This window comes from Condylura cristata, unplaced genomic scaffold, assembly GCF_000260355.1.
Source record: "Condylura cristata isolate star-nosed mole 26May11 unplaced genomic scaffold, ConCri1.0 scaffold00020, whole genome shotgun sequence".
Lineage (NCBI taxonomy): Eukaryota > Metazoa > Chordata > Mammalia > Eulipotyphla > Talpidae > Condylura > Condylura cristata.
Genome location: NW_004567121.1, coordinates 27,940,960 through 27,968,103, shown reverse-complemented (window position 1 = coordinate 27,968,103; position 27,144 = coordinate 27,940,960). Strand labels below are relative to the sequence as shown.

The 27,144-nt window shown below is 42.5% G+C and overlaps 1 protein-coding gene across 10 annotated transcripts in view; it reads right to left on the bottom strand.

The window, feature by feature from the left end:
* Positions 1-27,144, bottom strand: part of DTNB (dystrobrevin, beta) — a 200,063-nt gene that overhangs the window by 86,482 nt on the left and 86,437 nt on the right. For all 10 annotated transcript variants that reach the window (XM_012727567.1, XM_012727562.1, XM_012727565.1 and 7 more), the window contains one exon: positions 11,157-11,281. In XM_012727567.1, the coding sequence (XP_012583021.1) occupies positions 11,157-11,281 (125 nt within the window). The remainder of the gene's footprint in view (positions 1-11,156; positions 11,282-27,144) is intronic.

Genomic DNA, 27,144 nt, shown 5'->3' with positions numbered 1-27,144 from the left:
GGGGTGATTTGGTGATGGGAAACCCGTGGGGATTACAATTGAGATGAAAAAAAAATGTGAAAAATGATGTAAAAATAAACTTTTTAATAAAAAAAAAATCTGTGAGGTTGACATAGGAACAAAGCAAAAAATGACATATTTTCTGATCAAAGTAAACCAAATATACAGAGTGTAATCAGCATTAAACACAAAAAAAGTTAAATAGAATAAGAGCCATGTGAAATAAATTATAACTATGGAATAATATAAAGAATAGTATTCCTTCACTGCCTAGGTTAGTACCTTGGAAACAAGATGTGGAGAACACCACTTGGCCCAGCTGTTCTAACATGCAGTATCTTTGCACATACACCAATGGTAAGAGACAGCGGAAAGCAATGTGTTTTCTAGGTAACAAAATTTATCCAGAAGCTCCAACAGAAGTTACCAAATTGTCCTGACTATTAATTTAAAGATGATGATGAACATTCCAGGGAAAAATACCAAAAACACAAAGTGCCCTAAATATTCAGTTATTTTACTAACCCTTCCTTAGAGGTGGGAGTTGGCAAACTTTTTCCGTAAAGGGACAGGTAATAAACATATCTACGGATAATATGATCTCAGCTGCAAACACTAATTTTGCCATTGTAACCCCAAAACAATCATAGGCAATGTAGAAGTGCATACACATGGCTGAGTCCCAAAAACTTTACTCAGAGCAATGAAAATTGAATTTCATGTAATTTTCACAAAATAGTCTTTATTTCACGAATTATACTCTTTTTATTGCTCTTCAACCATCTTAAATATTAAACTCATTCTCAGATCACAGACCATTAAAAAAAATAGGCAACAGGCTAGTTAGACTATGGCAATAGTTGGCAAGCTCTATGCAAACAAGTATCAATCACAGGTGTATCTGATGGACACTGACTATATACTCTTCTTTGCCAGAAGTCAGAAGAATACACTAAGCCAACATCAGGAAGATTTGCTTTCTTTCAGAGATAACCATAAACTGAAATGAAATGTAATGGTGATTAACCACTAATTAAATAAATTAGGTGTAAGTACTATATGGTTAGATAATTAAGATCCTTAGCAACAGCAAATTGCTTGAATTAGGCTAGTGTTTCTAGTGTTAATAAGTGAGTTAGTTCTGTTTTGAATACAAGTCTTAAGATTTACTTGAAAAACATTGTTTACTCAATATTCCAACTCACCAGAAAAGCAACATAATGAACGCATCAAGGAAATATGCCTGACATCTAGTGGAAGCCTTAGGTACTGCAGGCACATAACAAGTTTTAGGAAGGGAAATCCAAGCATTCACAGGTGGGGGGATGGAGGACATAATCTGTTTAGAAAAATCATGTGTAGTATCATGTATTCATTCAAAGCATTTTAAGTGCCCACCACACACAAGGTACTATTTTAGGCAGTAGGAATTCAGTGAAGAACAAGATAGAGTCCCAGTCTACATTTCTGTCATGTGATTTTAGTCTGAGGAAAAGACTTTAAAAGTTTAGAATTTAATAATGATAGCATCCTAACTGCTTAGAAATACTTTCAGACACATTGCTCTTAAACTACATCCTAAGAAATTAAGCTAAGTTGTACTATTATTTTACAAAGGAGCAAATTAGTGTCTTTGGATTTTAAATCTAGTTTTTCTTCTATAATATCATCCTGTCTCACGTCTATTTTTCAGCAAGGTTACAGCTATTCAGTGTTGGTGCTTGATTCTAAAACTAAACACAGGGTTCAAGCAATGGTCCAATTACTGTGTTTCTACACCAATAGTTTCTTAATTGCTCAATAAATAAGGAAACATGCCCTGGGAAGGCTGGCACGGGGCCAGGGGTCCTAATTCAGGGCGTGACTTGTGATTTTGGCAGGTCAACCAACCTCACCAATACTGTTTCCTGATCATTATAGTTTAGCGATATTTATACTGCAAAGGCTGCTGTGAGTGCTAAGTGAAAGAATAAGCATAGGACAAGTGAGCAAAAGGCTGTGAACAATGTAAATGTTTAATATCAACAATGCTTGAATTTGTAAGAATCTGAATAAATATACTGTCAACTGTGCAACAGCAGTTAACATTAAAATATCCATGATCTTTTACTAGTTTCAATTCTTGTCTCAAATGTCCAGAGTTTTAATTTTATTCTTGGACATGCAATAATGGTAAGAATTAAGGTTTTTTTGGTATTACTACCACGACAGTCCAAGCCCGAGCTGGCCTATTCTTTTTCACCCTTGCTTACTCCCTATCTTCCACACAGCAGTCAGTTTTATAAATGCAAAATTCTACATGTCCCTCTTCTATGGAAAATCTTCCAATGAGGGTAAAGTTAAAACTTTCAGGTGCTTTGGGTCTCGTTCTGAAGCCTCACTGTGGGGGGCACCCTCTGCCCGCTGCTGAGACCTCGTCACTATGTGTTTCTGTGGGATACTGCCGTTCTTTGAACTGAGCAGTATAGTTCACAGCCCTTTTAGTCAATATAACTTTAGATCACTAAAAAGTAAACAGTGCTTGTTACTTATTGCACCATATATAGAATCTATTATGGAGAATTTAGGTTGCTTCTTATTTTCTGGCTTCATTAAACATTGTTGCAGAAAACATTTTTGCACTCTTTGTTCTGACCTGCCCTGTGTCCAGTTAGCTCTTCAGGGTGAGTTCTTAAAAAGCGAATTTGCTTAGTCAAATAAATGTACTTTCTATGGCTTTTACTTCATACTGTGTTTCTGGCCTGTAGGAAGATCCCATCACATCTTAATACAGAACTTTCTGCCTTGACCTGTGTGGGTATTTTCCAACTTTATAACAGTTGAGAACAATTTCTTATAATTTGCATTTCTTTGGTTGCCTGTAAACTGACCTAGTTTTTCATATACTTCTTAGTCACCACAAAGTGCCTGTGCTTGTCTCTGGGCATCAGGGTTACACACATGCACTTTTCAGAATGTTTTTCAGTCGTGGATAAATAATTTTTAATCCTACAAAAAAAGACACTGAAAAACTACTCGACATAAAATATGTATATAAAAATGTTAGTAGGTTTGAAGAGATGGTAAACAGCTTTTTCCAACTTGATCTTCTTCACTAAGATGTTTACATGTGAAATGCTCAGTGACATTTCTGTTAAAAGGAATAATCGCTCATAATCAAAGTGCACTTTGGGGACAGATGTTTTCTTTTGTAAACTGAGAATGTGCACTTTATTCTCTACTCTGAGGAAGATATCACTCTAAAAGGTCAAAGTTACAGGTTTTAGAGCAAGTACCCCTTAAGCTCTGAGCAAGTAAACAGGCTATCTAAGAAATAGCTATAAAGGAGGGGCCTACATGGAGGCTGTTTGATGAAGGGCTGAGGAAAAGGCTTCCCCAAGTCAGTCATCCGGTCCCTTGGGCTCCAGCACCAGTTCTCCATGTGCTATGAAGGGTTCGTATGACTCAGGATTACTGGTTTTTAGCAAAACAAATATGAACAACTGACATGCTTAAAAACAATACCACCATGTGCAAAGGCTCATAATTTGTAAGAAAATTCTCTTCTTTCTCTCTAAAAAGACTTACCCAAGTTAACACGGCTAACCAATGATTAAAGGCCTCGTGAGCGAGCTAGATGAAGTGTTCTGCTGAATGCATGAGCTGTGAATACAGGAGGGGGAGGAGAATGGGCACAGCAAAATGGGTGGGCACAGAGGACTGTGCTGGAGGACGCTGGGCGCTGGGTGCGGTAACGCACCTGAAGGGGGTGACCCTGACCCTGTACCTAGGTCACACACAGCATTCAACCACTACTGCCTCGACAACAGAAACACAAAATTAAATTAAATTTTAAAAAATAATTCAAATGTAGTGACGGCCTTCACCTCTTAGACACAAAACAGTAAATCCCCCCAATCATGCTTAGAAATGAGCAGCAGCCCATCTCCCCCCCCCCCCCATTTCTCATTTTCTGAGCTATGCCCGTAACTCTCTCCTAAGGAAGTCAGCTGAAGACACTGCACTTTATAAACCCGACTCCCTCACTCCCTCAAACCTGTCTGCATGTTAGCACACTGCCGACATGTGCACATATCAGCACATCAGCACTACTTGCTCTTTGCTAGTACTGGAAGGTTTTCAATAAATATTTGCCAAGTGGATGGCTAATGAAGAATTCCAGCAACAGTGAAGAATGGCTATTCACATCCTTGTATTTCAGTTACACTCTAAGTACTTTTTGGATGTTTAATACTTAATTCTTAGCTTTGTCCACAAAAAACTAAAAGCCAGTTATGTCTTTTTTTAAAGATTTACTTACCTATGCATACAAGAGCTGGGGTACAGAGGTATGAGATGGTTCACCAGAGACAGGGTGGGGAGCAGAACAGGCAGATCTACTGAAATGCCCTGCTGGGGGGAGCAGCGGGTGAGATGGGAGAGGTCTGCTGTGCCATGTGGGTCAGCTCCCAGCCTGGGGATGGAACTCAGGCTGCAGTGGCTGCGAATAACTCCATAGTGCTGAGTCGTAACCCTTTGGGCCACCAGGTTATGTTCTAAAGCTACAATACATACACTCCTCAGATTTACCAGAGGTTTTTTTCAATAGGTAGATTCCCAGACAATATCCGGAATAATGGTTCAGTTGATTTAGAATGGAAGTAACATGATAATTTTTATTTTTTAAAGCCAAATGACCCTAATATCTGCCATGCTGGAAACCACTGATATGCAGTAATATAGAACAAAAATTCTGTAAAACAGAAATTTGCAAGTTGAAAAGTTTGTTAAGGCGATATAATCAAGCCACACTGCATTGATGACTCAATATTTCACCAGAGCCTAAAAGGGAAATTATCACTGCCTTTCTTTTTTCTTTTGAGTGAACTGATAACAACAGTTTTGGTTTGGGAATACTTTAGATTAATAAATACTTGAACTACATATCTCAGTTCCAGGTAGCGGCAAGTGGAGTTGATGTCTGTGGTATACACTGCCAGAGTTCATGGCGGCCTGGTTTCGCCCCTTCCTGGGGGCGCAGGAGACTGCATGCTGAAAGTAGGCAGAACCGCGTGGGAAGCCCGGGTGTCAGTCTGCACCCCTGCAGGGAACGGCTGAGCTGCGCGCTCGCTCCCGCTGTAGCCCGCGGGAGCCTCTGCTAGGATGCAGGCCCAGAGATGAAGGGGCCGGAAGCGCGCGTCCGGGCCCACGCTCCCAGGACCACGGGTCTGCGCGGACCCCAGGGATGAAGGGGCCGGAAGCGCGTGTCCGGGCCCACGCTCCCAGCCCCACGAGTCTGCACAGACCACATGCATGAGCAGGACTCTGCGGGACTCTGAGCAGCTGGGCTACATTCTGCTGCACTACGGCCCCACCTGTTAGCGCTGTGTAATGCTCGTGTCTTCTGACCCAACCTTAGGGAAACCTACGGTGCAGGAATGCTCACAGCAGCACGGCAGGACAGCCAGAGACTGGAGACAGCTCGGTGTCGGCTAGAGGACAGAGCAGTGCCGTGCCCTATGCTATCACTTGAGATTCTGGAAAAATCTCAAAAACTTAATAAAGCAGTGAACTTACCAAAAGCTATGGAGCACATTACCATTTATGGAAGCATTCAATTCCTGACTTTAAGGATACATGACCATTTAGAAAAGTATAAAAACATAGAGTGATAAATACCAAATAAATGTTAGCGGCTCCCCTGAGATAATAGAGAGAGTAATAGTGTTGGAAGAATGGGAGAGAAAGGGTAATAGTACTAGGCCGGACGTAGCAAAGCAGAATTTTATGTAAAATGTTTTATTTATTAAGAAAAAATCCAAGGTAGACCCAATAGGATGTTAAGAATCAAAAAAGGAAAATTCAGGTTCCAATTTTTAGCTCTCAGTCTTAAACAGAATTCCCACTGAAATTTTTAACTGAATCTAGGTGTAGAAAGGGCTTCTTTACGAACAAGAGACCTGAGGTCAAATTCATACTGAGATGAGAAGAGTGGACCATGGAGGATGAGGAACATTCAGGAATTAAAGGCTCCTGGTGCTTCTGAAGATGGGTGAGGAGCTTCAAATCAAGAGGACTGACTGGCAAGGGGTTAATAGCTAAGATATATTCGAAACCACAATTAAAAAATGGACACCAGAGCTCAAAAGACTCTTCAACAAGAAATCAGACTGGCCAACAGGCACGTGAAAAAAATGTTCATCATCACTTACTACCAAGAAATACAAACCAGAGCCACAGCAGGGCACCACCTCACACCTGTTAGGATGGGCTACAGGAAGCAGGCCAGAAAGTGCTGATAAGAGGGTGGGTGGGCAAGGGGTGCAAAAGAACCCCTAAATACTGGTGGTGAAAATGATAATTAGTCCAGTTTGTATGAAAACTGTAGGGGGGGTCTTCAAAAAATTAAAAATAGATCTGCCATATGATCCAGTAATTTCACTCCCACACATATAGCTGAAGAATATAAAAATACTAATTTGAAAGGATATCTGCTCTCCAATGTTCTCCACAGCACTATTTATAATAACCAGGTTATGGAAATGACCTAAGTGCTCAATGCTGGATGATTAGATAAAGAAGATACGGAACACACACACAATAGAATACTACTCAGCTATTAAAAAAAGAAGAAATCTTGCTATCTGCAACAGCATGGACAGAATTGGAGGGGATTATGCTAAGCCAGATAAGTCAGATGAAGGAAAATAAGTATCAGGTGAATCTACTCACATTCGAAATATAAAGGAACAAAGCAAAAGAACAGATAAAACTAATCCCCCCAAATCCTTAGATTCTGACTGCAGAACTGAGGACACAAGAGCGGGAGGGAAGGTGGGCACGCAGGGCGCAGGGCTCAGTGGGCTTTGGTGGAGGCTCGCTGGTATTTGCTGGTAGGCACAGTGCGGTTAGCATACATTTGAAAAGGGTAAACCTGTACTTCTAAACATATACTGTGTTACAAGTAAAGTCACCTTAATTAAAAAAAAAAAAACTGAAGACTGAAAGTACAGCAACAAATTCTCACCTCCTCCACTTCACTCCACTCTCCAACAACAGTCAGGTGACAGCACCGGTAAGGACAAAAAGTTTCTCTCTCGGGAAACTGACCAGGAAGTCCCTGGACTCAGGAGCACCAGGTAGAGGGGGAATATGTGGTCAGAATTACAATGGAGGGCCCTCCCTGGTGGCACAAAGGGTTAGGACGCAGCACAAGCTAGCTGCAGTCGCTTCAGCATGAGTTCGATCCCCGGCCCTGGAGGTGACCCACATGGCGCGGCAGACCTCTCCTACCTGCCTGCTGCTCCCCTCAGCAGTATACTTTCTCGATCAGCCTGTTCTGCTCCCCATTCTGTCTCTGGTGAATCCTCTCACCGCCCCCACACCTCTGGCCTCTACCCCAGTTTTATATGCATAAATAAATCTTAAAAAAAAATAAGAATTACAATGGAGAGGTAAATTAGTTTACATCAAATTGCTGAATCCACACACATGCCTCCTGATCAGCATTTCCATAACCTTGACTCAATTATACCCCAGATATAAAGAAATTCTACCCAGCCCCACTGGGGTAACATCAGGAGTGGTGACTGATGTGTTATATGTGGAGTGGAGCCCTGAAAACAACCAAGTTGCCCATCACAGGGAGAGGGTAGTAAAATGTTCATGATACCACTCATGTAAATTTTGAAAGACTACATGAAACACTTTCATTCTCAAGAACATATACTAAAAGTAGACACGCGAAAGACACACTACAGGGTCACTTATGGGGGAAGTGGTGACACAGTAATAAAAAACTTGCAAGCTGACCACAGATCTGAGATGTACTGATCGAACAGAGGGATGGATGAGCATAAGAGACTGTGTTTCACAAGTGCTGTGCTGATGGCGAACTACAGGGACTACACTCAAGGGGAGAAACCAAATATGGTCCAAAAATTAACAACAATGTAAGAAAATATAAAACATTTTTAAAAGGGAAGTGAACTTTTATTTATTCCAGAAGTGTGCTGTTTAAAAATAAAGTGAAATTCAACACACTAATAAACAAACTCATACAATCATCTCAATTATTGTAGAAAAAGACTTTCATAAAGTCTGACTTCCATTCATGACAGAAAGAAAGCACTCTCAGCCAACCAGGAATGAAAGGAAACCTCTTTCACCTGATAAAGCTTCTGCAAGCACTTCAACAACATACTTAATGAATGCAGAAAGCATTCTCATTGGGATTAGTAGAAACATAGGAATGTCTGCTAAGCCAAAGTCAATACTGCACTGGAGGTTCTAGCTGGCATCAGACCAAAGGGAAAAAAGAATGATTAATATTTTAAAGTATAAGGGTAGAGGGAAGAAACAAAGCTATCATTATGGAGATGATAGAGTTGTTTACAGTAAATCCGAAAGAACCTGAGTACAAATTTCTAGAATGAATAAACTAAACAAATTATTAAAATAGTGGATTAAAATACAAAATAATTTGCATTTCCATATACTAGCACCAAACGATAAAGAATACAATTCCAAAAAGACATCATTTACACAAATGTATATATTTGCCCCAAAATGCATTGAATTATATACTTAGTGGGTGCATTTTATTGCATGCAAATTATCTATTTAAAAACTATAGGGAAAAGGCACCATTTGCACAGTGATAACAAATTAACATATAAAAGACTTTCTGGGGCAAATAATAAAACGCTACTGAAAGACACTAAAGGATATTTAAGAGGAAAGAAAAATCACAATCATGGGATAGAAGATTTAAGATTGTAAAGATGCCGGTTCACTCCAATTTGATGTTTAAAGTCAGTGAATCGCCAATCCAATTCCCCACAAGCTATTCTGAAGGACTGGGCAGCCTGCGCAACAGACAGCAGAGGACTAACGATGGACGAGACACACCTGAAGGAAATCACTGAATGCCTGGTGGTAGGTAAGGTAGTAAGATCCTGGAACCCGGATAGACAAAATGTGAAGAATGAGGAACCTGAAGCCAAAGGTGCATGTCTGGAAATTTCACTGGTGACAATGGAAGCACTGTGGGTGTGGGGGAAACGGTGGATTCTCAAATAAATGGCCCCGGCACAAGTAAGTATTCTACTGCCAAGGAGCAAGGACAAGAACATTAGACATTCTGCATACACCACACACAAACACCCGTTCCCGTTGAATCAAAAACTAATGTGCTAGGTGACGTAAATCAGACCCAGAAAGGCAAATCGTCTCACTCATGTGGGGGGAAAAATGGACAATCAAAACAGAAATAAAGTGGCTGTCCCCAAGGGAGAGGAATAAATCAGGCAACAGGACAAGACCATCAGCAGGGAGGGAAAAAGAGACTTTGGTGGTGACATGCAGCCCCCACAGATGATGGATTGTGCTATATACCTGAAACCCACGCGATGTCATAAACCAGTGTTATTCAGGGGGAAATAAGACATGCAAAAAGAACATCTCCAAAACTTCTAAAAAAGAGGGAAGGGGGAGGAAAGGAAGGAGAAAGGAAATATGGGGAGAGGTTGTGGGGAGCCGATACAATGCTGGGGCAGGCAAAGATTTTTTTTTAATAATAGTTTTACATCACTTTGTGCCTTTTTCCATCTCAGTTGCAATCCCCGTGGGCTTCCCATCACCAATTCACCCTTGTGCCATCACCATAGTCTCATGCACTTCCTCCCTACCCCATTCAGGCAAGGGTTCTTTTAAAACAGAAAGTGCAACTTAAAAAAACAATAGTCTAAAAGGAAAAATGTTTAACAATTTTAGCCAAAAATGGATTACAGAAAAAATTCTATGGAACATAGTTAAGGGAAAGCCTTTTTTTTTTTTTTCTGGCAGGAAAAAGGTAATGGAAAACTGAAGGAAAAATAACAAAAACTAGACCGGAAAGTCAATCCATTTGTAGAATCAACAGCAGTGATTTTGCGCAATCCGTGGTATGTGAGGAAGACATCCGGCTAGACTCTGAGGAGAAGAGAAGCACAGGGCCAGCCAGGGAGCTGCACAAGAGTGTGAGTGACATCAACTGCAATGCTGCCACTTGGCTTTCAGCTTTTAGACTTAACCCTTAGTAAGGCTGAGAAAACTTAGTCAGGTTACAGAAGAGACCAGAAATATTATCATCTTTGAAGCAGATAAAAGTAATGGCATTGATGAAAAATGGCAGGAGGAAAAGGAGAAAGGAAACTTAGAAAGTACTAACTTCTGCAGTTTACACAGTGGAAGTCATTGTAAATGAGGTGGTTTCTTTATATCATAGAAGGAGTTCAATAATGTCTAAATCTGGTAAATTAATAAATGACGCTCTAAATATGTTACGTAGAGATATGGAGAGACCCACCAGTAGAGCTAAAACCCAGAGAGAATTCAATAAAGCAACGAGAGGTTGTGCTACATTTCATTACGTGCTCTTACTAGCAATTTTTAATTCATATGTATGTATCATTTTAGTACAATATTGAATAAAAAAATCAAGAATCTCAAGAACTCAAGCTATAATCACAAGGTCAGTGAAAGAAAATGAATGTCTACGCCAACAAAATACCCTCTACATACCTGCTAAAGATTAATGATCAAAAAAAATCTACCAATGTTACCTAGCACAGTATATAATTCATACCACTAACAGTGAAGACATCAGTCTAGAAGGTAAATCTCATCCTTCATTTTGTTCTCCTCTGCCTCACTTTTCCTCTTTATTTCTCTAATTTTTCTATTCTCCACTAACATTCTTGTATTTCGCATGACTACTCAAATAGATGAGTGTGTGTGTTTGTATATCTATCTAGTTTTACTTATAATCTTGTTTTCCCAACTTTTTCTTAACACAAAAAAGCAAATTAAATCCATTCCATTGTCAGGGAGTCTGAACTAATCTTTAAATCTCAGTGTGAATTATGAGTCTGAAAAGAAACGCCTGTTACCCCTGGCCTAAGGGAAGAATGCACACTCAGGGCAAGCTGGCCCCTCAGAGTAGCAATGGTAAGATACAGCTAGGTTTCCACGCGGATCCCGGGGTGACTGAGAGAAATCAAAGCTCCAAGTCATAAGTCCATCAAAAGAAAAGAGCAGGAACTGAAGCGCCCATGTGTGGTGACATTAGAGTTTGATCCAAAAGAATCTAGCAAGGTCTCCATTTCAGTGGAATCCAGATCCAGGTATATACTTACACTATATTTGCAAGGTCAAGTGGTTTCTCTGGTTGCTCAGGAAAAACAGGATGTGGGGGTTCTCTGGTGGGTACACACCCCAAAGATTTACTAATTGCATGGCTCAGCTTCTTTGCAGGGGATTTCTGTGTCAAAGTAAAAAAGAAGGAAAGAAGGAATTAAATTTTCAAATGAACAAGAAAGAATTTCAAAACAACTTGGTGACAGGGCTGTAGAAAGCATCTTCTGAACACACACCACAGTGTCATAACTTTGGTCGTTGGCCCTACAGAGAGGAACCTTCAGGGGCTCCAAGAGCCCCGTCAGTCACAAGGGCCCCGTCTGTGGTTCCTTCACTGCTCTGCTTCGCCCTCATTTCCACTAGCACCCACACTTAAGTTGACATCATGTTCCCTTTGAACATCTCTCTGTGCCCTTTGCATAAATTCCCTCCCTCTTTTGAAGTTTCTGGGTCATTTTTTGTAAGATATGATAATTTGCCCGTCAGAGTCAGAAATGTTTGCTGGGCTAGAATCTTAAGAGGCTACAACAGGGCCCTCCCTGGTGGCGCAACGAGTTACAGCGCAGAATGTGGACCTATTGCAGCCACTGCAACACAAGTTCGACCTCTGTCCAGGGAGCTGACCCACATGGCCAGCAGATCTCTCCTGTCTTGCCCGCTGCTCCCCTCAGCAGTGTACTTCGTGGATCTGACTGTTCTGCTCCCCACTCCCATCTCTGGTGAATCCTCTCCCCACTGTATTTATAAATAAATCTTTTTTTAAAAAAGGGGGGGGGTGGATGGTTCAAACAATGCCCAGAGCACACAGCGTCTGCATGTTAGCGAATAAGCTAACCCACACCCCACAATGTGCCTAGAAAGGGAGTATTTCCAAAACAAACGGGAGGCAGGCATGTGGCAGGAAGGGTCTGGCTACATCTTGCTGACATGAATGTCTGCAGACATAGACAGGCCGTCAGCAGCACCCAGACTCCAGTTAAGTATGCTCATGCTCCAGAGTCAGCTGCATGGTAAACGTTCTCCAGAGGGTGGAATAGTGGACAGCAAATCCAAGGTCTATGAAGCAAAAGTGAATATGCATAAATGTACAATACGCCTCAATCCAGTTATGGAGAACACTTGTGTCTAAAAAGACATATATCCCATTATTTCCCTCATGTGTGGGAATCAGAGAAACAAAACTAAGGCACAGACAAAACTAAACAAATATGACCACAGAACTGAGGGTTGGGAACAAGGTGGGGAGGGGAGCAACCGCCTGGGGGAAAGGAACATGGGTGTTTCGGGCGTGGGGGTATAGAAACACGTCTGAGGAGGTGTGAACTCATCCTCCTAAATCATCCTCCGCAGCAGGTCACCGCGATGAGCTGCTGTAACCAGACAGCAGGCTGTCGCGGCCCGCCTCCCTCCTCCACTCGCTTTCCCGCCTCTGTAAGCCGCTCACACATGCTTCAGTGCAAAAGAAACTGCGCTTTTTGTATTGATAAAATTGCATCTTGTTTGTAATCAAGATTAACATCAATCTCTTCAGATATTTTGCATATTGGCTCCACATCTCTACTAGTGAAATCACATGCATCTCTTCTAACAACATTAAAACACTATGTGGCTACTAAAATAAAAAGTATTTTCCTTTGTTCCAACCAATATTCTATAGAAGTGTGCTTGTAATACTTTTAGAAAATACTGCTTTTTTTTTTTAAAGATTTATTTATTTATGCACATAGAACTGGGGTATAGAAATGCAGGGGAGGTGTAAGGATTCACCCGAGACACAGTGGGGAGCAGAACAGGCAGACTGACGAAGGACACTGCTGAGGGGAGCAGCAGGGAGACAGAAGAGGTCTGCTGCACCATGTGGATCAGCTCTGAGCGGGGGCTCGAACTCACACTGAAGCAACTGGGGCTGGCTCGCAATGCTGCACTTTAACCCACTGCGCCACAGGAGAGGGCCTAGAAAATACTGCTGTAAGCCAAAGTTTAAGTTCAAGTATCAAAAGTATAGAAAAGTAAAATCAATATATCAAATCAACTACAAGTACTGTATCAAGAAGGGCTAATTTTATTTTCCTTCTTTGGCAATTATATGTAAATACTGCCAGTGGTTGCCTTTTATTTCCTTTGAAGTAGAAAAGTTTGAGAACTTAGTGTCAGATTCCTGGTAGATGCACTGTACACGCAGGCTCATTTAAGCCTCCAAATTGTCATATGAATTAGATGTGACTGGCTCCAATTTTAGAGTTACGGAAACTAAAGTTCCTATAATTAGGTCTGTCTTGCTCTGTTCAAGGTACAATGCAGACCCCAGGCAGGTGAAATCACTCAGAGAAAGAACATCCAGAGATGGCAAAGACAGCTCAGGACAATGGGACATTCTTGCAAGGGTGTAAGAAACAGGTTGGGGGTGCTGAGGGCCCCCCCGGGGGTCAGAAGGGCAGATGGAGTTGTCAGGGAAGGACACGGCTGGGGGGATGGGAGGTGACTTAGGCCGCAAGCACTGCTGAGCCAGGGCTGAGAACTGTCCTCAGATAATCGTGGACCAGGCACTTAAACACTCTGAACAAGCTGTTTGAGCTCAGATGATTTATAGTTTCAACAGCCTCAAGCTAATTCCTTGCCCAAGACAATCTTCGGCTCAGGGTCCATGCTGACAGCCCGTGACACAGCACGAACACAGGGGCCGAGTGGGGACAGCCCAGGCTGGTGCCTGGGAGGCCATTCCTGTCATGGTCACTTCAAATTGCCCTGTAAGTACATCATCCTGAGCTCCGAGCCACTGTCTGAGGGGCCCAAGCTGAAAACAAAGGCGTATTAGATGCTCAGACACGTCAGGAACCTCCTGTTTTAACATGAATTATCCACGCTCACCAGCATCTTTTCTGTGATCCTGTTGCATTAAGTTCTCTTTGCAATCCTGCCTCAGCCCTGATTGTGTTGTCGAATACTTCAGCTGCGTCTTATTTTAAGCCCGCCTGAACTAGTCATTATTTTGCACTTGACTTTTAATTTACCCATATTTACCAACTCCACTGCATACTATTTCTTCTTGTATCCTGTTTCTCCCTTTTTGCTTCTAATTTTCCCCACAAGTACATTTTTTATTATTTCTTTCAACAACGACCTGTTGGTGACAAACTCACTGAGGTATTATTCTCTGAACACACCTTTATCTTCTCTTTGCTCTTGAATAGATTAGCTAAGTACAGAATTCTAAGTTGATCTTTGTCATTTATTCTTCAAACCTCTTCCTTGCTTTTCACATTTTTCATCTTTCTGTATCCATCAGTCTTGTGCACCCTAGTCATTATTTTACACTTGACTCTTATTTACCTAGTCAATTTCTTCAGATCTACTTTCCATTCCCTATTTTTTGCTGTAGCTGTCCCTTAACTCCTTCACTGAATTCAAACTTACTCTTATTTATTCTTAGAAGTTCCGTTACCTCCAATTTCACACTGGCTTGTTCCTTTTTAAAATGTCACTATTATTAACTTTTACTTCTGTAACTTTTCAAATGTACCATTTGTAAAGTTCCTGGCAAACAAAAAGTAGTATCTGTTGTATTTCTCTCTCACAGATCATTTCATAAATGGGTTTGCAATTTTTAAAAAAGGATTTATTAACGCTTACAGACCTGGGGGAACAGGCCAGAGGTGCAAGAGGTAAGAGGAGTCACCAGAGACAGAGTAGAGAGCAGAACAGGAGATTTACTGAAATATAATGCTGAGAGGAGCAGCGGGCGGGTCAGGAGAGGTCTGCTGCACCATGTGTGTCAGCTCCCTGGCCAGGATCAAACTGTGCTGCAGTGGCTGCTGACAGCTTCATAGTGCTGTGCTTTAACCCATCACACCACCCGGGAAGCCCTGGGTTTGCAATTTTTGATAATGAGTTCACCTTTAGCAGAGATTTTCTCTATCGGAGCCCCATTTGTAGCATCTCTGGGCCAGCAAAGTATTTCTAATCTCTCCTTCTTAGGAGTCAACACTTCTGAAAAAGTCCTAGCCTTTACAAAAATGTCAGTCCTTGAGTAGACTCAAGATAGATTTCTATGGTATGGGGGCACTAAACCTAACCACTGACCTAAATCTAGTATCTATTTGGACCGGCCTCTGGACAACCTAGTTTAGGGTTTAATTTCTGATAGATATTTCTCTGACTTTTATTTAAGTTTAGTTTTACAATTCAGACTCGCATTGCTGTTAGACTTAGTTAACGTGTTTGATCTGTTGCTCAGAATGGGAAGCCAAAATTAACTTAATCTATCATGTTGTTGGAGCTAGCAAATTGGAGAACTTGTACCTAAGAATAAATGCTACTTGATAATTCTCAAATTAATTTACTATTTTTTTAAGGTAAGTCTTTTACATCTATAATCTTAAGTGAGGATGATTTACAGCTTTCTTGTCTAGTGCTGGCATTATCTATTTACAGATGCAGTTATGATGGCCTAGTACAAAGAGCTGGATGGATCCCAACCTTTTCATGTGTCTGCAATGGTGTATTCCTGCTATGGTATGTATTTCTTGAAAGTTCAGAAATGGATTGTACAACAGTCTGGACTTGATGCTTTCTTTAGGGTCTTTGATTTTCATTCCAACACTTTTATTATAACTAGCTTGTGGCATATTCGGATTTTCTATTTCTCCTGGTAGCAAATTTGGCAATATCTATTTTCCATGAGAAATGGCCATTTCCTTTAGGTTTCCCAATTCATCGACATAAAACTGTTTATTTTCTTATAGTTACAAAAAAGCAAAACTGTTCTGTAAAATCCCAACTTTCTTTTATCAAGCTATTTTATGGTCCAATCACTTTCATATTCATTTTTATTATTCTTTACAACTTCAGGTTTATTAGTAGTCCTTTTTCAGTTTCAGCGTTGAATTCTAGGCTACTTAAGGTTGTAATTTCCCTTCTGAATATCACTTGAGACGGAAGACATGGGTTTAGAGATGTTCTGCTTTACCAGCCACTTAATTTTGACAGTTTAGCTTATAAATTATCTTTACTCCAAATTGCTTACTTTTCAAATTTCAGATGTTTTTACTGTTTTTTTTTTCTTTGTTATTGATTTATAATTTTATGGTACTGCAGTCAAGGAAGGTTCCATTCTGAGTAAATTCCAGAGGACGTGAGGGAGTGAAGCATGTGGACGTGTGGGGAATAGCTTTATGGGATGAGGGGGAGCAAGAGCAGAGGCCGTGAGCTGCAAGCCTGCCCCACACGGTGAAGCAACTGAAGGTGCAGAGAGCAGCAGCACAGGCGAGCCAGCTGCTAAGGCCTTTAGCTTCAAGGAGAACCCACGGAGGTGTGCTGAGCAGAAAAGGATCTGAGGGCTTTAACAGGAACGGTCTGGCTGCTCTACTTAGAACCGACTGGAGTAACAAAGGTAGAATTAGGGGCCACATTTTTAAAAGCCTCTGACTTATAAATATAGCTATAAACACACACACACAAAACACACACACACACAGTTGGTGTCATCAAGAACAGGGCAAACAGGTTCATAACATACCACGCTCACCTATATTTTTTAGCATAATGAACTTTCCCTTTTTCCTTTCCAATGTAGTCTGCCTTGATTTGTTCAGAGAGTAACACCATTTCCATTCCATTATTATCAACTGTTTGTATACTTCTCTGAAATAACATGTGATTTTTGTGATTTTACCTTTAATCAGGCTAGTCAAACTTGGTTGAATTTCTGTTATGTATATATAACTTAATTCCTAGAAATTTATTGTGTTTTCTACTCAGTATCATTCCCTTTTGTTCAACTTTCCCATTTTCTGTTGGGCTGCTCAGCATTGCTTTTGTCAATTTTTTTTTCTAGTGGTTTCATACCTAATCATTTTAGTGGGTTCCCTTATATTTTTAATGCATATTTTAAATTATACTGTCTTCGAATTAATTATGTATTATCCTCCTCCTGAAATCTTTACCATGTTTTGATTTCCCTTTACTTACCCACAAATTTCAATGCTATTTTCTTTAAGTTACAAGGTACTAAAAAATTATCTCATATTTTACAGCCAGTATTTTTTTTTTTAAGATTTATTTTTTTATACAGAACTGGGGTACAGGCCAGAGATGTGGAGGGTGAGAGGATTCACCAGAGACAGAGTGGGGAGCAGAACAGGCAGACTGACGAAGTACACTGCTGAGGGGAGCAGCAGGCCAGTCAGGAGAGGTCTGCCGCGCCATGTGGATCTCCTCCAGGGCAGGCAGGGATCGAACTCATGCAGAAGTGGCTTAAGCTTCTTAGTGCTGTGCTTTTCACCCACTGCGCCACCAGGGAGGGCTGACAGCCAGTATTTCTTTAGATATAACGTTGCTTTCCCAATTTCTTTGCTTCCTCTTTTCCTTGTATCCCCAAAAGCTTTTGCTTCTTGGTTCTTTCCTTCATCTTTTTTCTCTGAAGATACACTTCAGTGTATCTTTAAAGAGTTCTTTCAGTAAAGAGCTTTCCAAGTCCTTAAAGTATGAAAATGTGCCTCACTGATGAAAGTTTGGATGGGAATAGAATTCTAGGCTCAAATTTATTTTCTCTCAGCACCTTGAAGAGAGGTGCTATTTTCTTAAAACCAGGGACCAAGTCTAATCGCTACCATTTGGAGGCTCATTCTTTTGTAGAACATCAATGTCTCCTGCAACTTTCTCTTCACCATTATCACTCTAACATACACAGGTGTTGAATTGTGTTGTTTCTTTTTAAAATCTGTTCTTGACAGTGAGTAGGCTCTTTCTATGTAAGGGCTCACACATTTCAAACACTCTCTTGTCGATTTTCCTTACTTCCAACTCCTACCAGGTAAATATCAAGAACTTCCACATGGACCAAAATGCCTCAACCTTTATTTCATAGTCTCTCATCTCTTGATAGTGAGTTTTGAGAATTTCCCATCCTGATCTTTTAGTTCAAAAACTTCCTTAGCTATATCCAGTTTACTGTGCAGTCTCTCCAAAGAGTTTATCTAACAACTAAAATGTCATTGATTACTGTTTATTTTTCCATAACTTTTGCTTATTTTAAGCATAAAAGTATACCCTTGATCTTCAAAGGAATTAAACTGGCCTGTATTTAAAGTTTCTCTCTGACTGCTTTACTTCCCAGGAGGCCCTTCTGCTGTTTATATTTCACTCTTCTAGGTAGGCTTCCCCGTTTTCCTGGCCCTTAGTGGTGCAAACTTCTGCATAACTGTACACTTGCAAGCTTAGCCACTACGGCCTCCTGGCTGGGCGTCCTGCTAAGCCTGCCCTGACCAAGTTGCAACTCCAGGGTGACAGCAGCAGTGACAGCTTCCAGAGGGTGTAAGTGGTTCTTCTCTGCAGCTTCTCACTTATTTCATGTAATGGCTTTCTGAGAGGTCTTATAATTTCAGGTCTGGAATATTCCTCTTCTTTTAAGTCTTGGAAGAGAGTTTATTAATCTAATAATGTTTTTATCATTTCTATGGGGCCTGGTGCAGAAAAGAGAAGATATAGTATGTATTTGGCCACCATCTTGGAAATCAATCCACTTTTTAAAATATCAGCTCTCTGCATCCTCCTTGGTCTCTCTTCTGTGGCTTCATTTTGTTTTCTATTGCTTTATCCTTTTGTGGTATGTGTGAGGGGGTAATTCTCTGCTCTAGTTTTCGGCTCACAAAGTTCTCCTCAGCTATAAAAACTGTGAACCAGCCCTCCACATTTAAAAAAAAAAATTACCTTTGAGGATCAATATTTCATGTTGGTAGAGAAAAAAAAGACTGATCATATCTCCAAAGGTTCGGCTGTACATATTGTAAAATCTAACTCTGCTGTTAATTCTACACCTGACAGAAGTTTTTCTGTTATCTCTTCTGCATGGTTGTGCTCCTCTTGGTTCTGGTGACTTCATCCAAGAGATCACCTGTGTGGGGGGACCTGCTGTTCACTCGGTGTGTGGGTGCTGCCTACGTGAAGGGGAGGCGAGAACTGCTTTTCAGTGGGAGTAGAGGAGGGACAGGAGCTTTGCAGCCAGTCTCTGGCACAGGACTCTGGCTCTGCTGGACTCCATCAACACCTGAAGCCCCGTCTTGAGTCTCCAACCCAGCGCCAGGGGACACCTCGGCAGCAGCCCCCACTCGGCTTGCCCCTCACACGTGTGGCCAGGTCAGCTGCCTGCCCTCCTTAACAGCAGCTCCCCCGGCCCCGGTTTGGAGCAAGGTCTTTCCTTCGCACACGATCCCACCTACGTGCACCAGGCCCTTCTCAGTGCGGGGCTTGCTGGCAGCTCCTTTCTTTTGTTCTCCCTCCTGTATACTGCAGTTTGTTTCTAAACTGCATTTCTCATTTCTAAGTATTTGGGGCAAGAAGAAAGGCTATAGCAAGTCCTCGGTCCACCACCTTGATATGAAATTCCCACTTTTGAGTCAACAGGGTGTTTTTTGGAAAATTCTATAACATCCCTTGAGAAATATTTTTAAGAAGGTTTCAAAATAACTGCTTTCGAAATAAAAAATTAGAACTGCTAAGCTCCAGTTTAACTTAATTTGCAAAACTATCATTCTGGTTGATTCATGTATTCGAGAAATGTAATCCATGTAACTTTTGTTATGCTTCCAAGATTCAAGAGTATTAGCTACTTGACAATTATGCATGGCTTAATTGGCTAAGTAGAATAAATGTGACCAGATTACAGATGGCTTCTAAAACACACTTATGAAGTACCTCTTACCCCACTAAAAAGGAAAACACCCCCACCCCACTGGCTCAGCTACAGCAAGGCAGCAGCTGCGTGAAGATCAGCAGTGTCTTGGATTCAGCAGCCAACAGCTTCAGCTTCCCATTCAGGGAGAAAAAAAGTACAGGAAGATATCATGGATGTGCCATGACAGCCAATGCAGCACTGAGGCTCCATACACCTCAACCCTGGGGCACAAGCAACTGCTACATTGAATGCAAATACTTGAAAACGGAAAAGGATGTGACTATTTTTTTTGGCAAAAGCAAAACTCAGCATCAGACCTTGCTCCTGAGTTGTCATACCAACCTCATACGAGTGGGAAGCATCTGGCTTGGTGTGGGGGCTGGTGGTCTTTAGTCTACAACCCGGGAAACGCGCTGCTCTGTGCTCTGGACTGCCACCCTTCAGTGTCGCAGCCAGAATCTCCTTTCTCTACAGCTTACATGGTGGCTGATAGCCTCATCTCCCTTCAGCACTGCACTCACTCCTGTGGTTCCTAAAGGCGCGGAGAGCAACTTACTCCTCCTCAGTGAGGATGGGGACAGACAGGAGAGCCAGCGGGCAGCAGCGCAGAAGCCCATGGAAAGCAAGTCAACAACAGCCAGGAAAGCTGAAGTGGACATTTCCCACGACCCAGGGCTTCCACTCCTGACAACACACCCTAGACAAGCTCCACATTACACAAGCAGACATGAACCAGAAAATGTGACTAATTTGTTCAGAAGAGTAGACAATTAGAAACAAACTGAATTCAACCAAACAGAGAATAACTAGAATGTGCTCTGGCTATAGTACAGAGGTCAGTATGGCACTAAAAATAGCCACAGCCAGGTGGAGATCTCATTTTTAATTATTTTTTTAAAGATTTACTTATTTATGCATACAAGAACTGGGGATGAGAAGATTCACCAGAGACAGGAGGGGGAGCAGAACAGGAGGACCCACTGAAATGCACTGCTGAAGGGAGCAGCGGGCGAGGCTGCGCCATGTGGGTCAAGATCTCATTTCTAAAACAATGTTGATAAAAAGGAAGCCACAGGGGGACGTATGAACCCTGATGCCACTTTGCTCAAGTTGACAAATATAAAAACTAATACTGTATATTTTAATGGCCACATATATGCAGGTGGTAAAAAAAAATATGGGAGTTGTAGTTCAGAATACTTAACATTAAGTGCAAAATAGAGATTTCAGAGAAGGGAAGAAAATAGGTTTGAAGAATAGAGAGGAACTTCAAATTTTTCTGCAATGCTTTACCCTTTTTAAAAAGAAAGATCTAAAATCAATCTAACAAAATGTTAAAGTCCAATGAAGTCCTTGCTATATGTTTGGAATATTTCATAAGAAATTACACATTACCTGCTACTTCAGAAAACAGCTCAAATATAAGACAAATGACACTGAAGATTATGTATAATTGAAGAAAACTGAATAGCATAGCAATATAATACTTATATAATATAACCTGATAAACAGGGAATTTTTTCTTCATACTATCCCAAAGGTTTTTCTATGCATAAACAAGGAAATTGAATCATACAAAAATGAGAACATCCTCTACACTATAGATACTAGTGTTTTATTTATTCTATAAATGTACAGAAATTTAACCATTTCACTATTGTTAAGTATTTTAGCCATCTCTTTTTTTTTTTTTAAAGATTTCTTTATTCATACAGAACTGGGGTACAGGCCAAAGATGAAGAGGGTGAGAAGATTCACCAGGGACAGAGCGGGGAGCAGAACAGGCAGATCGACAAAGTACACTGCTGAGTCACCTCTTTTTTGGGGAGAAAGAATGCCTATTACAAATAATGCTAGCAGGACATCCTCATATAAAAACCCTAAAAGCCACTATAAAATAAAAACTCTAATAAAAGATAGGAATGTCCCTATATGAAAGCCCTGTTTTTACAGGAGAGTTCCTATATGGAGAACTACTAGGTCAAAGATTATATGATTTACAATTCAGCCTTTCAAATCTCATCCATTCCCCTCTGACACTGTAGTGCTCAAGTGTCTTCTCCACACCCTTACCAAAACTGAGTATTACAGATCTCCTACATTTCCCTGAGTCATACAGGTGTAAAATGGATGTTCCTATGATCAAAAGTAGTTTAAAAACTGGAACAAATGGGAAATGCCAGCGTTCATAAGGTTTCAATAAACAATGGTGTATGAAGGATGATAACACACTGAGGATTCATGATCTGATGGAATTAGGGAAATGGACAGGTAGATGATCACAGCATGCTAAGTGCATGGAAGATGCATGCGGAGCGTGACGGTAGAGCACAAAACATAAAAAAATCAGCTTCGGGAATCGAGAAAGAAGCAATAACTGAGCTAATTTTAGAGGACATATAGAAGTTGGCAAGGGAAAGCTGGAAGGGTGGGGAGGAGATAAAGGCAGCTAGAACAATAGAGATGAAGACAAAGTAAGAAAATATGATGGAACAGGCAAGAGCAAATAGTTCAGCGCTGTCATAATGTTGGCTATGAGTGAACAACATAAATAAAAGTACTGAAGACATAATATAAAAGCTTTCAAAAATTACCTCATAACACAAAACCTCGGTGTGTGATAAATCATCTCTGGTTTACAAGTTGCTTCTGGCATACACTGAGCTCTGGCTCTAAGCAGCAGCGGTGCAGAGCGGGACAGAGCTAGGGAGACGGGAGGCCAACACTTGGTGCTCTGGCAAGCAACGGGTCAATCAGCTGAGGGGAAAAGGCGCAGAGGGCGTGAGCACTCGGAGAGTCGCAGAGAAGGGAGGCTGGAGGCGAGAGAGAGGTGAGGGCTGGAAAACCACGACCTGCCCCTTGCCTCTTTGCACAGCACCAGGCCCCAGGGCCGGGGCAGAAGAGGCCCTAGGAGTGTTTACTCAGGGAATACCAGGGCAGGCAGCGCTCTGCCTGGCTGACACTGTCCACCGTGGAGGCTGCCCTGGCCATACCATGTCTCCAGAGGCTGTCGTAGATACTGCCAAAGGTCACGGCTGGAGGAGAACCAGCCATCAATCAAGGTCCTACGCGATCCGAGTCGGGAACCAGAGAGCCCTCCGCTAGTGTTTATGATGGCTCTGAAGCAGTGTTTCCCAAACTTGTCTGAGATTAAAAACAATTCCTGAGGGCACTTGTTTAAAAAAAAAACAAAACATAACCAAGTAGATTCCTCTGCCTCACCCAGACTTGCTGAATGAACATTCCCAGGAGCAGGGCCTGGGCCTTGTAGGTGGGCAGGCAGGCAGGGCTCTTGCCGGACAGCTTGGGAAGGGCGGCTCGGGGAACTGCTGCTCGCACAGAGGCTAAGGCGTGGAGGCTGCTGTTTCCTGCAGGGCGCACAGCTTGCTCGAGTCCACGACCACTGACTGAGATGTTGCTGGAACCAGGGTGGGCAGAAAAGCCAGCGAGATTTCAAGACAGAAATGCCCACAGCCACAATGGTGGACAAGGAGACTGAAGCCTGGGAACTAACTGCTGAAAGGTGTTTGTACCTGGGGGTCACCTAAACCCGAATTGGGCCAAAACATTCAGAGGAAAGGGGCAGCAGGAAAAGACCGGACTGCTAGAGAGCATGGTGGGCCCACGATACCTGGTTTATAAGAGGTCATCAAATGAGTAAGTAACATGCAAATGTTTCACAACTGACAGTTTGTAGCCTCCAAATGGAGATAAAATGTATTGATCTTACACACAGATACAACACATGTGTACAAAGTTTGAAGACACAGTCCTGCCTGAAACTGTATCTCAGAAGACACCAGAGCTGCCCAGGCACTCAGTGCTGCCACCTCTGAGTTAACGGAGAAACAGACCAGCACTGGGTCACCGTAGATTTAATCCTCCCCACACATGGGAGTGGGATACATACTCTCCGGATCAGCTCTGGTGGCCACCTGTATGAATTAAAAAAGATCTAAAGCTGGAGAAAGGGATGTGGTAAGTGATGACGGCTAGAGGAAATTGCTCATTTGAGGAACTGCTTGGTTTGGGTTAAGTCATACATTTCTCTGCAAAGGAAAACCTCCCTGTCATCTCTTTGCTCTAAGAATAATCAGGCTACAGTTGAAAAAAAAAAATGCCTTATTGTTTCATAAGCTGTACACCAATACTTTCTTTGACAAGCATCCATCTTTTAAACAGCTGGGTCCATTTCAAATGTGCTGCTTTCAAACTCAGCATTTTTTGCAGCAGTAAATGGATTTGAGAATAAATAGTGCATCCAAATATCACAGGAGAGTGGGGGCAATGTTCAGATGTTGAAAAGAACAAGATTTACTATGTCCCCAGCCATCTACCGGAAATGCTAATCAATGCAAGATCCCTCCAACAGCTCCCTCTGGGCCTCAGGGAGTCCCCATTTCAGAGGGAGGGCACTGGTGGATGGAGCAGTCACTTGGCTGAGGTTAGGGGAACTTCAGGCTTTTCTCCCAAAGCCTGCCTACTATCACCACCATGAGTAGAGAGCCCAGAGCACCCCACACACCTGGGGAACACTCAGAGCAGCTGCCCCATGGCCTGCCCTGAGACCATGTGGGGCTCATCCCAGCGAGGCTTTTATCAGAGATTATGCTTGTTTCACAATGAACCCACAACTCCCTCTTGGGAGTCTCATTCTCATAAAGGACCCCTCTCCCACTAACCCTCGAAGCTCCAACCCTTCTGTCTGCTGGGCACACCAGCTGCTCAGACAACCTCTTTTCTGAGTCTTGTTTCCACCCTGTTGCCCGAGAAGGAAACCTGGTTTCCGCGAAAGGCTCCCCACAGCCATTTCAACAGCAGCTGCTCTCTCTTTCACACCTGTGCAACCTCTGACCCCCAGCGAGGCAGGTGTCTGCCCACAAGGTCCCTGCCAATTCCTGAGGGCAACTTCTTTTCCTTAAAGCCTCAGTGTCACCTGAGTGAGTGTCACATGACCAGAGCAGCAACCTCCACTCCCACCACTGCTGCCGTAACTCACCAACTCCAACATCCACAGAGCTGACATTTCTAATACGCCAGTGGTGGTGAGTTGAATGACATGTTCCCCAAAAGGTATGTCCACACCCTCATCTCTGGAACCTGAGAATTGAGCCTATGTAACAAAGCGTGAACACTGCCTTCTACAGCAAAATATGTGATTGAGTTAAGGAATCCGAGAGGAAGGGTTTGGCCTAGATTATCGGGGTGGGTCCAAAAATGTAATCACAAGAGTCCTTGTCAGACAGACCCACAGAAGAGAGAGGTGAGAGGAAGCAGAGACGAATGAGGCAGACTCAAGACAAGGAATGTCCATTGCCCAAAGCTGGAAAAGGTAAAGAATGCTGTGGCGGTTGCTTCTGTAAGGCCGCACCTAACACACAAGTCAGTGGACAGTCAAGATGTCCCTCCCCACTGTGGGCTTGTCTTATCCAATCAGCTAACGGCCTGAACAGAACTCCTCCGAACTTCCAGTAAGGCGACCTCCCCGACTGCCCACCTTCTGAACAAAACAGACCCCAAATTAAAACTGCAGCCCTTCCTAGCTCTCAAGGAAAAAAAGGACGCCTTCAGCTCTGGTCCTCAGGCCTGCAGAGGCTGGAGCTGCACGTCAGCTCTCCAGGCCTCCAGCTGCCACTTACCCTGCAGGTCTTGAGACTTCTCAGCTCCCATAATTGCGTGACCCTTCAACCGATCTCTTTATATTTATACATCTCCTCTTGGGTGTTTCTCTGGAAAACCCTGACCGACACAAATGGATTCTTCCCCGAGAGCCTCCAGAGGGATATGGCCGCCCTACTGGCATGTTGGCTTCTAACTTAGTGTCCACTCTGGAGACACAAAAGGTTTGTTTTAAGCCAGCAGGTTTGTGGCAATTTCTCACGGCAGCCCTAGGGAGCTTATGCACCTGACTCCCCGGCAGCGGCCTCTGCTCCCTCCACGTCAGCCAGCAGGTTCCCTGTCATGGTCCTGAACACGCTCTAGGCAATTCACACCATCTGACACCTCGACTTTAAGCCTCCACTCTGGTCCCCATGTCTGTCTTTCGAGGTCACTCTGCCAGGGGTGGCCTCCAACACCTCTGTGGGGCTGACCCTCCTCGGGGTCTACACACTCGGAGGCCTCGTGCCCCGGCCTCACGGCCATTTCTCTCCGTGGCCCATTACTGCGCTAATGTCTTCACATACCTGCCCAGCTTCCCTCACCAACTCCCTTCTTTGTCATAATCTGTCCAAACCCCAACCGCTCTGCTCCCCTACCCTCATGTGGTCAGTAGTAAAACACATAGTTGGGCTGACTGGCCTGACTTTGAATTCGTGACCGCCAACCTCAAGTTAGTCATTCCAATCTCAGTTTAAATGTCACTTCTTTTAAAAAAGTCTTTCCCTGACCACTCAATTTAAAAAAAGTTTTATTGAAAGAGAATTCACATACCACAAAAATCGCTCTCTTAAAGCTATAACTCTGTGGCTTTAGACTTGTCACAGAGTCAGAAAGCCATCTCTCACATCTAACTTTGGAACATTTTCATCACTCCAAGAAGAACCCAGCACTCTTGAACTGTCGTTTCTCATCCCTCCATCTCCTACCCCTGGCGACCAATAACCTGCTTTCTGATTTCGGACATTTCATGCAAATGGCCTCACATAACATGTGTCATTCTGTGCCTGGATTCTGTCACTTAGCACATTTTCAGGGCTCACCGAGGCCCCAGTGTGTATCACACTCCACGCCCGGGTGCCCCATGTACCCCGCTGCACCAACACACCATGTGAGCATTTCTCTTCCTACTTCTTAGCTGTTTTGAGTACTGCTACCTTATACATTCCTGTGCAAGTGCTTGCGTATACATACATTTCCAGTTCTCAAAGGAGAAGTCTCGATTCCACCTGGAGGTGGGCCACGTGGTGACTCTGTTCAGCACTTTTTCCCAGAGTGGCTGCGCCAGTTTACAGCCCCTCCAGCTACACGCTTCCTGTTTTTTTTTTTCATCTTTGTCAATCCTTCTACTTGTTGGTCTTTTTAATATTTTCCCATCACAGTGGGTATGACATGTCATCGCTCTCTGATTTTGATTTACAATTTCCTAATGACTAATTATGTTGAGTCATCATAGCAATTTTAAGTGTTAAGACTACTCACATTGCTGTAAAACATCTCCAGAACTTTCTCATCTTGCAAATCTGCAACTCTGAACCAATGAAACAGCCCTCCTATACCTGCCCATACTGTAGCTTCTGGTAATCATCATTTGATTTTCTTTTTGTCCATTTTTAAGTTATTTGGTGGTGCTGGTGTTATCTGGGGTTTTCTTGGGG